Raw genomic sequence first — 14,614 nt, forward strand, 5'->3', positions numbered from 1 at the left:
TTTATATTGTTTTTTAAATTTGACCTCGAATATCTTTAGAATGGTTAGATAAATGAAAAAATTTAACAAGGCCTTTTTTGTGAAGCAATCAATTTCCAACAAGAATATGTCTTGCGCGTTTGATTTTTATAATTTTTCAATTTGTTACAAAATTAAGAACAAAAAAGAATTTTTAAAGATTTTTTCGATTTTTGGACCTCAAATATCTATTCAACGGTTAGATAAACGAAAAAAGTGTATTAGGCCTTTTTTGTAAAGCGTTCAATTTCCTGCAAGAATCTGAAAAGAAATTTTCTAAAAAGTCAATTAATAAAAAAATTATTTTTTTTTAGTAGAAGCTTGATGTAAGAATGGAAAATTGCAAAGCGGAGGACCTTCCCCTTAATATAAAGAGCTCATATTTGGTGTGCATATTCTAGAGGTGTCTAGCAATCGATTTTTCGGAGTACCAAATCAAAAAAAAGAATTTCGATTTTTTTGACCCACCCTATTATACATATTGACATATTCAACTGCGTTTATAAGTATGTTAGGGCCAACAAATTAAAAAAAACAATCAACAGATCCCAGCTCTGAAATATATTTTATCATATTAAAATAATAAAAAAATTAAAAAAAAATTATTTATGGATTACCCGCCAGGCAAAACAAAAAAAAAGACACCAAACCTATAATTTTTTCAGATTTTTTGTTCCAAAAACTCAAAAAAAATACAGTAATGTTAAAGAATTTTCACGCTTTAAAAAACAGTTTATTTTATTTCTATAACTTTTGAACTTTAAAAGTTATGCGAAATCTAGCATTGATGTTTTTTGGAAATTTGCCCTTTTTTTCGGGGTTTGGCAATTTTTTTTTCAGACAAATTATACCAAATTTAAAAAAAACGATTCAGTGAAGACTTGAAGGTATTTGTTGTTATGTAAAAAAAAAATATTCACAAATAAAAAATAACATTTGATGAATTTCCCAGCGGTTCTTAACAACACACATCTAAATTTGACGATTTTTCATAGTTTTTACTGATTTTGACAACTACAAAATTTTTATTTTTTTTTAAGCCACTAATTTATGTCACCAAATATATTCTTAATCCAAAATCGTTTATTTCAATAAAATATTCTCAAAAATGTGGATTCTACAGAGCTTCGCGCAAAGTCTTAATCATTTTTTGGCCCTGAAACATACCCTTAACTCTGGCTCCTGTTCTCATTTTATATTCTTTCTTCAGGATAGGCTCTATCTAGCCATCCATTTCATCCGGCTTGGGGAAGCCTAAATCCCCCATAGCTTATTAGAGGAGGTAGGGCGACGAACATTACATAGATACGAATTTTCACCAAATCAAAAAAAAATTTTTTTTTTTCAAGGACTACTTTAACAAGTACCAGTTTTTCAAAGACAACTTTTCGATAAGACTCATCGTTTAAGAGTAATAGGCAAACAAATCAATATTTTGGACATTTGACACATTTTAAAATCACGATATCTTCTAAACGATGTCTCGTAGAAAAAGATGTGTCACAACATTTTTTTAGAGAATTACAAAACCCACAAGTCATCCATATACTTTTTTTATAGCTTTTCCTGTTTCAAAGTTATTTATGAAAAACCTACATTTACGACATTAAAGCTTGAATAACTTTTTATGCATACATGGGACTTTTGGGGACTTTTGCATTTTCCTTTAATCGACATTATAATGCTATGTACCGATTTTTAGCTCTCTGCGAATTATTTCTGGGTTGAATGTCTATTTTGACCAGTCTATTTTCGGAATTCTCCATCATCGTAATGTTGGTGTTCATTAAAACCTCAAATTTTTTTCGACACGAAACCAATACTCTATAGACCGAGTAAAAAATGTATAACTTTTAGGTTCACACTCGATTACACAGGTCGACAAAAATAAAAATATTTTTTGTGCTTGGGTTTAATTTGCACTTTTTGGGTTCATGGTAAACCAAAACAATAGACAATCACCCTTTCCCCTCCTAAGATTTGCTTTTGTAGTGTTGGGAGCAAAAATACAATTTTCATACCCTGAGAGCCTAACTCGAGTCTTATGAGCTATAGTGCAAGAACCGTGCATTGTACAAAAAAACTGTCAAGGTATAAAATGTAGATAATTTCAAGTTATGATGAATACAAGGGTTGCTCCAAAAAAACCCTGTTTTGCTGAGTTCAAACTGTGATATTTTTTTTATCTAACTTCAACTTTGGAAACTTTTATACTTTTTGAAAACTGCAATACCAGGAGAAGTTTTAAAAATAATAAACCAGAGTCACACAATATAAATTTTTTTGGTCTTGTTGCTCTGAAATAAAAGTAAGAAATTGAGTTTTTATGAAACTCGGAACTGTAAATTAATTTGCAAACAAAATGGCGTATGAAATAAAAAATATTTTTATTAGTTAAATGTTTCTTATTTTTAGGCAATGTTTTAGTGAAAGAATTGTAAAAAACAAAAATCAATTATGGGCAGAGGAAGCAAAATACTGTTGCAAAGTAGGGATTTTTCGAAATTTCACAAGAACTGTAAGTATTTAGGATGAACAAGTTACCAAATTCTGAGAGATCTTAAGTTAGCCTATCAGCCCATTTCGTTTAATCCATTACTTTTTAGACACACTGTATATGCAACAAAATAATAAAAAAAACTATGCAAAAAATTAATTTAACTTTTCAATTAATAAAAAATTTCAATATGAACTAGTTTTGCTACAGTTCTTTGTGTAAGCAGTTATTTTTGTATAATAAAAATACCATCAGAGTGAATTACTTTTACCATAAATATTGAAAATAGAAGGTATCAAATAGTGCCTCAAGCTCCCATTTGGCAAAAATTCGAAAAAAAAACCAAAAATTCGATTAAATTTTTTGATTTTTCTTCTTAAATTTCCTTTTTTTTTGTTTTTTCTGAATATGAATATGAAAACAGCATTAAAATGAAGAAAACAGAACAAAAATCAGCCAAAACGGGTAAGACGTTCTCGAGTTTTTGTCAAAATTACGCACGACTATTTTTGTAAAAGACAGATTTACTTCAAAACTGGAAATTGCTCTGCTGACTTCAAAAGCAAATTAAAAAAAAAAAAATATATATATATTTTCCAGATGAGTATTTGAGTACAATTGAAAAAATATTTGTATTTTGTATTTTTTAATGTGAAATAAAACAAATCAACTTAAGCTTCTTAACAGAAATGTTGTATGGTCTTCATTCAATCAAATAAGAATTCTAAGTCAAATAAATAACATTTGAGGCGCAGTGCCACCAGTGTATAAACTTTTTCTAAATTATAATTTAATAATAATAATTAAATTAAATAATAATTAAATAATAATTAAATTAAAATAATAATAATTATAATTTAATAATTTATTAATTAAAAAAGGTCACTGTCTATAATTTGTAAACTAAAGGTAAGATAGCTAAAATAAAAGTTGGGATATCCTGGGCTAATTTTGGGCAAATAACCACGGTTTTTAACAACCCGTTTTTTCACAGGAAAAAAATCATAATTTTTTCGGTTTCTGCTATGAAAAAAGTTTTTTATTGTATCTTTTGAAAATAATAGTGGAATAAAGAAAAACAAAGTAGGCTATCCTAGGCTAACGTTTGGCAAAACCAACAATTTTTACACTGAATAAAACAAAATTATTTTTTGTGACTAATTCCGTTATAATTTTTATTCTAGTTGTTTCCATTTCCAAGGCAAAACATTAAATTTTGATCTTTTATTTACAGTAGGAGATCCCGCCATAGGACGACCTACCCTCATCGTTATACCAGTTGAGAGTTATATTTTCTGAAGGGCACTGTTTAAAGAAACAGTTTGCACATGGGTTGCCTAGCGATATCCTGTCAAGGCATAGGGTTGCCTAGGTTTAAAGTTAATTTTTCAGTTTTTTTGACTACGCGACCCTGTTTATATTTCAAGCCTTAGCGTTCTAAAAAAATATTATGCAATAGAAAATTTAATTTGAAAATTTTAAATTTCAGGAAGTTTGAGTAAGGTTAACAAAGGTGAATTTAGAAAACGGGCAAAAATCTATTTTCTAAACAAAACGTGATAGAAATAAAATTGAAATTGGAATCGATAGATATTTACTATACCTAAATGTATGAAAGCCACACATAATTTTTATTTGATAAGTAAGAAAAAATAAAATAACTTGAAACGTATGTCAAATTTTTAATAGTACAGGTAAAATAGGCATTTAAAAAAAAATTGTTACACTCATGAAACTTGGCAAAAAGTTTGCTTTTAGGATAAGAGCCAAGTACACAAAAAGTCTATAAAAAAAGTTGGGTGGAAGGGTGTTTTTTTGCGGACAAGAGGGAGGGGGTGAAGGTCAAAAATATACTGAAAAAAATTGTTTTTCAAATATCATTATATGATACATGTTTTCAAGATATTTTTTGGTGCTGAATTCATCTATAGAATCAACGGTAGCGTCAGCAGTTCCAGTCAGGCCGAACTACTTGGTGAACCTCCTTATATGAGCTACTCCGACATATTCAGAGCACAGGTCTATAAGGTGCAAATCACATCTAGGCAAAATAACATCAAGGTGAGCCTAGCGACACACTCCAACATCTAAGAGCTTTCCATTAAGCGTGCATGCAATTCCTTGGGTTAGGCAACTGGAGATCACCGGCGTAGTAAAAGACGATCAAATTACACAAATAGGAGCATGCCAGTGTCGACAAAAATGCGATAACGTTTCGCGAAATTTTCGGAAAATTTCGAGCATTACAATCTTGCTAATACGAGCAGCACTACCCCGCCAGGCAGTACAGATGCTTCGCACAATACTGATCCTGGACCGATTAGTAATAATCGGGTCAGAGCTATACGGATTCCGGGGGCTAGCAAAGTATTGCACGAGGTGAGAAGAAAATTAAGAGTCGCGAGTTGGAACGTGGGTAGTATGAACGGCCGAAGCTGTGAATTAGAAGAGATGATGAAGAGGAGGCGAGTGGACATCTTGTGCGTCCAAGAAACCAAGTGGCAAAACACTGGAAACAGAGCCCGTTTCTTAGACGTCAAGATAAAACAATACAAGATGTTCTACTACGGAACAGAGCAAGGTAGAAACGGAATCGGTGTCATCCTTGCGGAAAAGCTTCTTGGAAGCGTTTTGGCCATTTCGAAGTCCAGTGACTGATTGATGTCTCTTAAACTTGTGATGGAAGGAAAGGTGTGGAATATAGTCAGTGCATATGCTCCCCAAATTGGATGTGAGCAGGTGGAAAAAGATGCATTCTGGCTAGAATTCCACAACCTCATTAAAGACATCCCAAAAGAAGAGCTTTTGTTTGTGGGTGGAGATTTAAATGGACATGTGGGGAACGGCAACGAAGACTATGAGGACTGCCATGGTGACCTTGGATTCGGAACTAGAAACCCTCCTGGTGAAGAAATTCTAAGCATGTGCAGATCACATGGTCTTATAGTGTTGAATACCATGTTCATTAAACAAAGCCGACACCTTATCACTTATAGCAGGTGGAAATGAAACACAGATCGACTACCATCTGGTATCTAGTTTCATGAAGCCGCTAGTGAAAGACTGCAAAGTGATATTAGGAGAAGCGATCGCCCAGCAACACCGTCTCCTACTGACAGAATTTTTTATGAAGACGAAGGCAGCAAACAAACAAAGAGAGGCTACCGGAGGAATCAAGTGGTACAACCTGGACAAAAGAAAAGGCAATGTATTCATCTCTGTTATGAGAAATTATCTGTGCGGAACCATCAGCAGACTACAAAACGAAGAGTGCAGAGTACAAAATATGTGGGACTCTCTGCAACGAACTTGCTTGTCGAAGGCGAGGTCACTGCTAGGAACATCAAAAGGAAACTACCAACGGGAAAAAGAAACATGGTGGTGGAGCGATGAAGTCAAAGCAGTGATATCAAGGAAAAAGACCGCTTTCCAAGCTTTGAACCAAGCTTGGAAAGCGGTCTTGCCCCTCTCATAATAGAGATGAAAAAGCACGACTTGAAGTGGACTACAAGCGCTACAAGAAGGAAGCCAAGAAGAAATGCGCCCAGCATAAAGCAGAGAGTACGGAAAGCATGTATCGCGAGCTTGGGGAAATATCTGATCCAGCTGCTGATGCAAACCAGGCTCTCCAGGAACTGCGACATGCTAAGATGAGCAAGGGTGCAGCCATCTTCAAAATTGCCGCTCAAAGGAGAAGGAATGCTCAGGAAATACGTTCACCAAAGTTCATTAACGATGCTCAAGGCCTACTACTTGTGAATGACGACAAAATTCTCCACAGGTGGCGACAGTATTGTGATGAACTCCTAAATGAGCAATTTCCCAGGATATACTTTCCAACAGCCGAACCTAATTTAGACGAAGTACCCGACCTTACAGTCGAAGAAGTTAGCGTGGCGGTGAAAAACTCCAAGAAAGGAAAAGCTATTGGTCCAGACGAAATACCCTCTGAGTTCTGGAAGAAGATGGGAGACATTGGGTGTAAATGGCTCACGATTCTCATCTCCAAACTCATTAGCGGTGACCAAATGCCAAATCAGTGGAGAGAAAGTTTCCTTCTCCCAATCTACAAAGGAAAGGGGGACACACGAAACTGTGATAACTACCGATCGATTAAGCTGATGTCACACACCATGAAGATCGTTGAGCGGATCTTGGACGGCCGACTGCGAAAAATAATACGGCTGTCTGATGACCAGTGCGGGTTTGTCTCGGGTAAATCAACCACAGATGCCATACAGAGTTTATGAATCCGAATGGAAAAACACCGTGATTCCTCAAGGGATTTGCATATTGTGCTGGTTGATTTCGAAAAGGCATTCGATAGACAACCACGAGATCTGATTTGGGTGTCCCTGAGACAGCGAGGTGTTCCGGAAATCTACGTGCAGATGATCAAGGACATGTACGAGGAAGTAAAAACGAAGGTAAAATGCCCCGCAGGAGTCACCGAAGAGTTCCCAATCAAAGTCGGTGTGCACCAGGGAAGCGTCCTGAGTCCTTTGCTCTTTATTACAGTCCTTGACTTTCTGCTTGAAGGAAAAGTGATGGATCCGAAAGTGAATCAGTTATTCTTTGCTGATGATGGAGCCATCATAAGTGAAGATCCAACATCCTTGCAACGAGCACTTGATGTGTGGGTGGATGTTCTGGAGGGAAGTGGGTACCGGATAAGCGCGAAAAAGACAGAATATTTGTGCTGTCCATTTTCTGACCCAGACGGCCCTATTCCGGACATTTACCTGAATGGAACAACACTTCCCAAGTGCGAAAAGTTCAAATATCTTGGATCTATGATCAACAACCAAGCTTCTTGTGATGACGACATCAACCACCGAATAAGTGTAGGGTGGATGAAGTGGCGCGAAAACTCTGCCATCTTCTGTGAGTTCTTAGGCCTGCATTCAGTTGGCCTTAGACATGGAACAATTCAAAATCGAGAAGCCTGCCGACGTTTCCTGAGGTCAACCCGGCGAACCCCACATGCGGAGCCGTAGTGTGAAGCAGTAGAGTGGGAGAGTTGTGACCCCATCCGAGATCATGACTATCGTCGATAATGGAGAAGAAGAAGAAAGATTGTTTTTTTTTAGAAGTAAAGAAAATATGGGTTTATTTGAAAAAGTGTGTAATACTAGAGTAATATTAGTGGTAACCTATTGAAATCTAGCAATTATGTTACTTTTAAGATAAGAAACGACAATCTAAAGTGTCTATAAAAATATCATGGTGAAAAGGGTGTTTTTTTTTTAGTGAAAACAAAAAAGATGGGTCACCCTAATGAAATTCGGTAAAAAAATTGATTTTGGGATAGAAAGCAAGAATAAAGAGTTTTCATAAAAAAAATTTTGGCGAAAGGGTGTTTTTTTCGAAGAGACAGTAAAATCTGAAATTGGTCCCAAAAAGCCAACAAAACCACTTCAAGATATTTTTTTTATGAATGACGGAACGTGTGCCATTTTTGTGTATTTTCTCAAAGTGATGTCAACCTATCAAACATTTTTGGAAGAGAAATTTGCAGAAGGGAACTAATAAAATTATTATATTTAACTGTCACAAATGTGACTATCAACAATAACCTTATGTGGTTCCATCCCTGGCAAAAATTTTAGACCCCAGTTCAGTTAGACTCGGGTTTAAAATATGACTATGAATGTGGCCCGTTGCGTTGTTTTGCCTGAACAAAAATCATTATAATTTTAAAAAAGTAACTTTATATTAATCTCGTTAAGGTCTACTATGGAAATCGATCTAAATTGCAGCTCCCATACAAACTTCTCTCCAAAGATAAGCCGTGCTAAATTTTATCGAAAAATTTCAGAAGAATTGTCAGATAAAATTTAGTGCTATCTGCTTACTATGCTTGAAGAAATAAATTAAAACTATCAGGTAGGCCAATCCATGGTAACTCACGTTATAGTCTAAGAGCCAGCGACCTAAAGTTTGTAGGTAATTGCTTAGTATTCAGAGTCATACCCCTAGATAGTCTTCACCGAGTTATATAAGAAACCGCTGGTCTGCCTGTCCGTAAGTGTGGCGAACATGTCTAAAATTTGTCATGAAGGTGCAAAAAATTTTAAAATTAAGAAATCGACCTTAAATCAAAAAAATTATTTTAAGACAAATGCAACACTTTCGAAAATAAACGATAGCTTTTTGCAAAGATAAAAAATCAAACTACTTGCTGATTTTTAAATAAATGTTTTTTGATCAATAGTTTTTGAAAAAAAAAAATTTTCAAACACAAAATTTTGAAAAAAAAAATTCAAAAAAAGTTTAAACAGTTTTTTTTTTCAAAAAATCTACCCAATTAAGTACTATTTTTTTTTTTGTTTTTATTTCTCTTATATATTTTGAGTCAAACACCGAAAACTGGAAGTCAAAATCTCTTTTACTTTTTGAGAAAACTGAAAATTACGAAACCTTCTATTTTTTCACCAACACCAAAATTACGGCTACTGATTATGTCTTTCAGAAAGGAAGTAAGACGTTCACGGGTTTTTGTTGTAGGAATCGTTCAATGGGTTATAAAAAAAGATAAAACCACGGAGTACTATTAAATGAGAGGGTGGAAACTGAAGATAGGGTGCAAAAGCCCCCTTTTTGGTTTTTTTCAATATATCTCGTAAACAAAGCATAATTTTGAGATATTGCACTTAACACATTTTGTAGAGAATTAAATTTTCTATAATGATAAAAAAAATTTGCTTACCAAAACAGTCAAAACAAACATATTTTTGATTTTTTTAGTTTTTTTACTTTTTTGGTTGTGCCTCTTATTTGGGCTGAGATAGACATTAGCATTGCTCCAATAAAAGATAGAAGATTAATGTCGTTTTCTATTGAATTTTGAGATTTTTGTGTAAAATTCTCAGATTTTCCACTGCAAATAGAATATGAAATCTAGTTTTGTAATTGTGTGCGAAATCTGTGCGTATAAAAAAAATAAAACAACAACAAATGTTCAGATAAATGTCAAACAGAGGGTGTGTGTGAAAGTGTTTGGTTTGTATGCGTGAATCTTGATAAAAATCCAGAATCAGATTCATGAATCTGAGATTCATTTTTTTGTCATTTTTTTGAATCTCAAGACGCAAATAGATCATGAAATCTGAGATTTGTCCACTATTTCCCTCTTCACCCCCCCTTTCAGCTGTCAAATTCACAAATCTCATTCTGAGATTCGTCAATAGAAAACGACATAAATTTTCTTTAAAATGCTGGTCTTATTAAATTTTTTCAACAACGGCTTTTTTCGAAAGCTAAAATTATACACTTAATTTAAATATTTAAGTTAGGTTATTTAAATCCATTGTTTTCAAAATAAATGAATGAGCCTGGTAAAGAAAGTAGTTTTTCTATTTTTCAATTTTCTAGGAAAACAAGAAGGCATAGGAACATAATGATTTCCAGTGTTTGATAAGAAATCAATTGAGGCTGTTTACTTGATCGATAAACTTCGTATTGAAATCCACAGTCTTTACTAAAATAGTAATCAACGTGTTTTTTAAACTTTTTTTCTAAAATTTTGACTTAGAAATCGTTTATTTCGAAATAGTCGGTTTAAATAAATTCATTTTAAAATTTAAATTGAGTGTATAATTTTTGCTTTCGAAAAAAGTATCGTTCATAACTATACATAGGTGTTGCCGTTGTTTTTTTAATAAATTTTTTTGATTTTAAGTACTTTTTTTCAGAAAATGACCCCTCCCGTCTAAACGGGGGAAGATAGACACCCCCTCCTACAGTAAAAAATTATTGTATTTAACTCTCCTACAAAAAACACTATCAATTCTTGGTTGCTAAGTTATCGTACTTTCCCCTCAAATGTTTCTTTGTTACTTGAGAAAAACTGAATCTGCGAAAAAAAGAAAGGTTCAAATGGCCATACTTCGGTTAATTTTCCATGAAAAAAATTAATAAGACCAGCATTTTAAAGAAAATTTAATATTCTATTTTTATTAGAGCAATGTTAATATCTATCAGCCCAAATAAGAGACACAACCACAAAAGTAAAAAAAACTAAAAAAATCAATTTTTATCAATTTTTAAAAAAACATTATTATAGGAAATTTAATTCTCTACAAAATGTGTTGCAATATCTCAAAATTAGTGCAATATCTCAAAATTATGCTTTGTTTACGAGATATATTGAAAAAAACCAAAAAGGGGGCTTTTGCACCCCTATCTTCAGTTTCCACCATCTCATTTAATAGTACTCCGAGGTTTTATCTTCTTTTATAACCCATTGAACGATTCCTGCAATAAAAACCCGTGAACGTCTTACTTCCTTTCTGAAAGACAAAATCAATAGAGAAATAAAAATTAAAACAAAAAAAAAATAGTACTTAATTTTTTGAAAAAAAAAAACTGTTTGAACTTTTTTTGAATTTTTTTTCAAAATTTTGTATTTGAACATTTTTTTTTCAAAAACTATTGATCAAAAAACATTTATTTAAAAATCAGCAAGTAGTTTAAGTTTTTATCTTTGAAAAAAGCTGTCGTTTATTTTCGTAAGTGTTGCCGTTGTCTTAAAATAATTTTTTTTTATTTAAGGTCGATTTCTTAATTTTAAATTTTTTTGCACCTTCATGACAAATTTTAGACATGTTCGCCACACTTACGGACAGGCAGACCAGCGGTTTCTTATATAACTCGGTGAAGACTATCTAGGGGTATGACTCTGAATACTAAGCAATTACCTACAAACTTTAGGTCGCTGGCTCTCGGTCTATTAGATTCAGAAAAATTTGCAATACATAAATTGCTATTCTTCGAAAAAATTTAATAGGATAAAATGGAAAATATGGTCAACAAACAGGTCTTATCCATATAAAGTTTTGACACATATACCACTTTACAAGGTTTACCAGGTTAACCACCGTTTCTGAATACACCTGGGCCCTATTTCACCAACTACAAGTTACAAGCACAAATTTGTAACCTGTAGATCACAAGTACAAATTTGTACAATGGAATTCTGTTTCACAAAGTTCAAATAAGTAATTCACAAATTTGTGATTATCGAGAAAAAAAATTACAACTTACTTTTGAAAACCACAAGTTTGTAGAATTACCGTTTCACCAAATATATTTTTTTCTTGTAAGTAACAAGTTTCTCTCACAAACTTGTAAAGCTCTTTAAAGTCTAACCGGTGACCGTTGAGTAACTTAACTCGTAACGACAGGGGTTAAAATTGGTTTCAAATGAAAACTAAGTTTATACCTATTGAATATGAAAATATAGGCCTTCCATTTTTAAAACTTAAGCAACCCTATTTTAAACGAAAAATTATCAAATAACTAATACTGTCATATCTTAGTAGCTAAATCAAATAAGAAAATTTTTTAAATGCCAAACAAAATTGTAAATAGTATATATTAAGATTTTTGTATTGCTGGATTATTTTTATATTTATTATTTTATAATGGCATCCATGGATTTATAGAAGTAAAACAAACGGTAAAATAATAAAATTGTAAAGAGTGAGGAAAATTAATAAAATAATGTAAGGAATGAAGAACTACAAATATGAGAAAAAAACAAGCCTCTTTGATAAAAAGAGAACGAATTTTTACATACTTAAGAGACGATCAGGAAAATTTTTTAAACAGATATTTTGTGATGTTTTCATTCGATTTGAAACACAAATGCTTTACCTATTTTTAAAGCATTTGCTTTCCATTACAAGTTCAAAAAAAAAAAAATATTTATTACAAATAAAAAATCGCATTAAAAAAATATTTATTGCAAACAAAAAAATTTGCATTCAAAAAAATGTAATTGCAACTGAAAAATATATACAAATTTTTTTAATGCAATTTTTTTTCACTAGGAAATTTTTTTACTTGCAATAAATGATTTTTTTTTAAATTTCAAATGTATTTTTACAACCTTGAATAATAATAATATATAGCTTTTTTTAATATAATAATAATGGCCTTCGGCGTAAAGCCATTTTAAACACTTTAATCACGCTAAATACGGTTTTTACAAACTTGTAACAAAAATGACATACGTCTTGACTCTTGTAGAAAATTTTCACAAATAAATAGAAACTTGTAACTTTTTTTTTTTGGTGAAACAGAAACCCACAAGAAACTTGAAAGCTCACAAATTTGTTACTTGTAAAATACAAGTTTCGGTGAAACAGAAAATGGATTTTTTCACAAATTTAAAATTGTAGATTACAAGTACAATTTTGTGATCACAAGAAACTGGTGAAACAGAATTTCGCGATTTTTTCACAAATATTGTGAAAATTACTTGTAATTACAAATTTGTAAGTTGGTGAAATAGGGCCCTGATATAAATTGATATCATAAATACCCCTGATATAAATTGATATCAAAAATACTGTAAATGAATTTGGCATACCCATTGCTTTCATAGTTAAGTAAAACAATTTCTTTTAATTTTTAGCATTTTCTGGGAAAAAAATAAATTCTGTAAGCCAAGTTACATTAATTAGACACAAGTTTTAAGAATGCGACCCAATGGAGTTTTTCTGTAATATTAAGATTCTTAATTTATTTTTGATGCTGATTCCATACATACAAAATTACAAACTTTGACAAAACCAACATTATTTGTTCAATATTTTGGACAGAATTTTTTATGGGAGCTAAAATTTAGCTGGCTCTGCGTGCTATGTTTCATTTCCAAATTTCATCGAAATTATACATTAAAAGTATGCCAAAACTACAAAACCTATCCTTTTTTTTAGATATTTTGTTGCTTTATTTTTTCCGCAACAATCTACATCTGGAGTCATCAACCAATGGAAATTTCACGATTTTCTATGTTTTTTGGAATAAGTATTCTGGTCGTGTTGGTAGGTCACAGTTTTGGATTGATAATTGGTGCGTGGTTTAATATAGTGGTATGTCAATAAATACAATGAAAAAAATGATTGTTTGCTTAATATACATGCATAATAATTTAGAATGGTACTTTTCTGGCACCTGTTTTAACCATTCCTATGATGATGTTCGCCGGTTTTGGAGTGACACTTCGAGATTTACCTTATTATCTTGAATGGGGAAGTCATATATCCTACTTAAGATATGGACTCGAAGGATTTGTTAGTGCAATATATGGACAAGGCCGAGAAACCTTATCGTGTAATGAAGCGAGTTATTGTCATTACAGGTAAGAGAATTTGTTTGGCTTTTCGAGATTTATGAAAAAAATGATTGAATTTAAATTTCAGGTATCCCAACAAATTTTTGACTGAAATAACTATGCAGGGAGATATGTTTTGGAACGATTTCGTAGCATTATTAACAATCGTTTTAATATTTAAGATTACAGCATACTTTATTTTGAAGGCCAAAATTACTTCAGTTAAGTAAGTTAAATAAACAAAGGAAAAAAAATTAAAATCATTTTTATTTTTAATCGGAGTGATTGAGTAATATTCAATTAAAAAGTTCAAGTGACCTCAACTCCACTCTACATGCGTTTCGCTCACACTCAGAAAAATACAGTCATTTTTAACTATTTTTAACTACTTTCATAGTTAAAATCGGGATATCTATTTTTGTATTTTCCAAATTAACTATTTAATAGTAAATTTTAACTATTAAAAAAATTATTTTTGAGTGGAGGGGATGATATATCTCCCTCCGCTTTTATAGATACTGTTTATAACTCAATTATTATAATTTACCCAAAACATTTCCTTTATCTACTTGTCTATTTATATTGTCTACTAATAGCTCAATATAACACTTAATGTCAAAGTTCATATATATGTAAATAATGAAATAAAGTAATGTTTTTACCTTCAAAATATTATAAGGTGACTCTTTTAAGAACTTCCAAGTACTCCACACTGCACAATTACCACACACAATAAAATTTCAATTAATTACAACGATTTAAAATCGAGTTTTATTTAAAATCAGAAAAACTAAGATAATTAAAAGAATTTAAATAATTCACTACCCAATTAATTTAAGAAAAATTCAATTTATTAAAAACAATAAAATAATAATTAAAAACAAAAAAAAACTTTTGAGACGACAACCACCCAAGTCAGCAACTGGTGAAGCGCGCCGCTCTGTCACCAAATACTACACAACACCAAGGTTTTTCCA

General features: G+C 32.0%; 1 protein-coding gene across 3 annotated transcripts in view; it reads left to right on the forward strand.

Annotated features, from left to right (window-relative positions):
- LOC129905979 (ATP-binding cassette sub-family G member 4) overlaps positions 1-13,974 on the forward strand; it is a 212,316-nt gene extending 198,342 nt beyond the window's left edge. For all 3 annotated transcript variants that reach the window (XM_055981609.1, XM_055981610.1, XM_055981611.1), the window contains exons 9-11: positions 13,240-13,395; positions 13,459-13,664; positions 13,726-13,974. In XM_055981609.1, the coding sequence (XP_055837584.1) occupies positions 13,240-13,395; positions 13,459-13,664; positions 13,726-13,867 (504 nt within the window). In that variant the 3' untranslated portion in view covers positions 13,868-13,974. The remainder of the gene's footprint in view (positions 1-13,239; positions 13,396-13,458; positions 13,665-13,725) is intronic.
- The last annotated feature ends 640 nt before the right edge of the window (positions 13,975-14,614 follow it).

This window comes from Episyrphus balteatus, chromosome 1, assembly GCF_945859705.1.
Source record: "Episyrphus balteatus chromosome 1, idEpiBalt1.1, whole genome shotgun sequence".
Classification (NCBI taxonomy): domain Eukaryota; kingdom Metazoa; phylum Arthropoda; class Insecta; order Diptera; family Syrphidae; genus Episyrphus; species Episyrphus balteatus.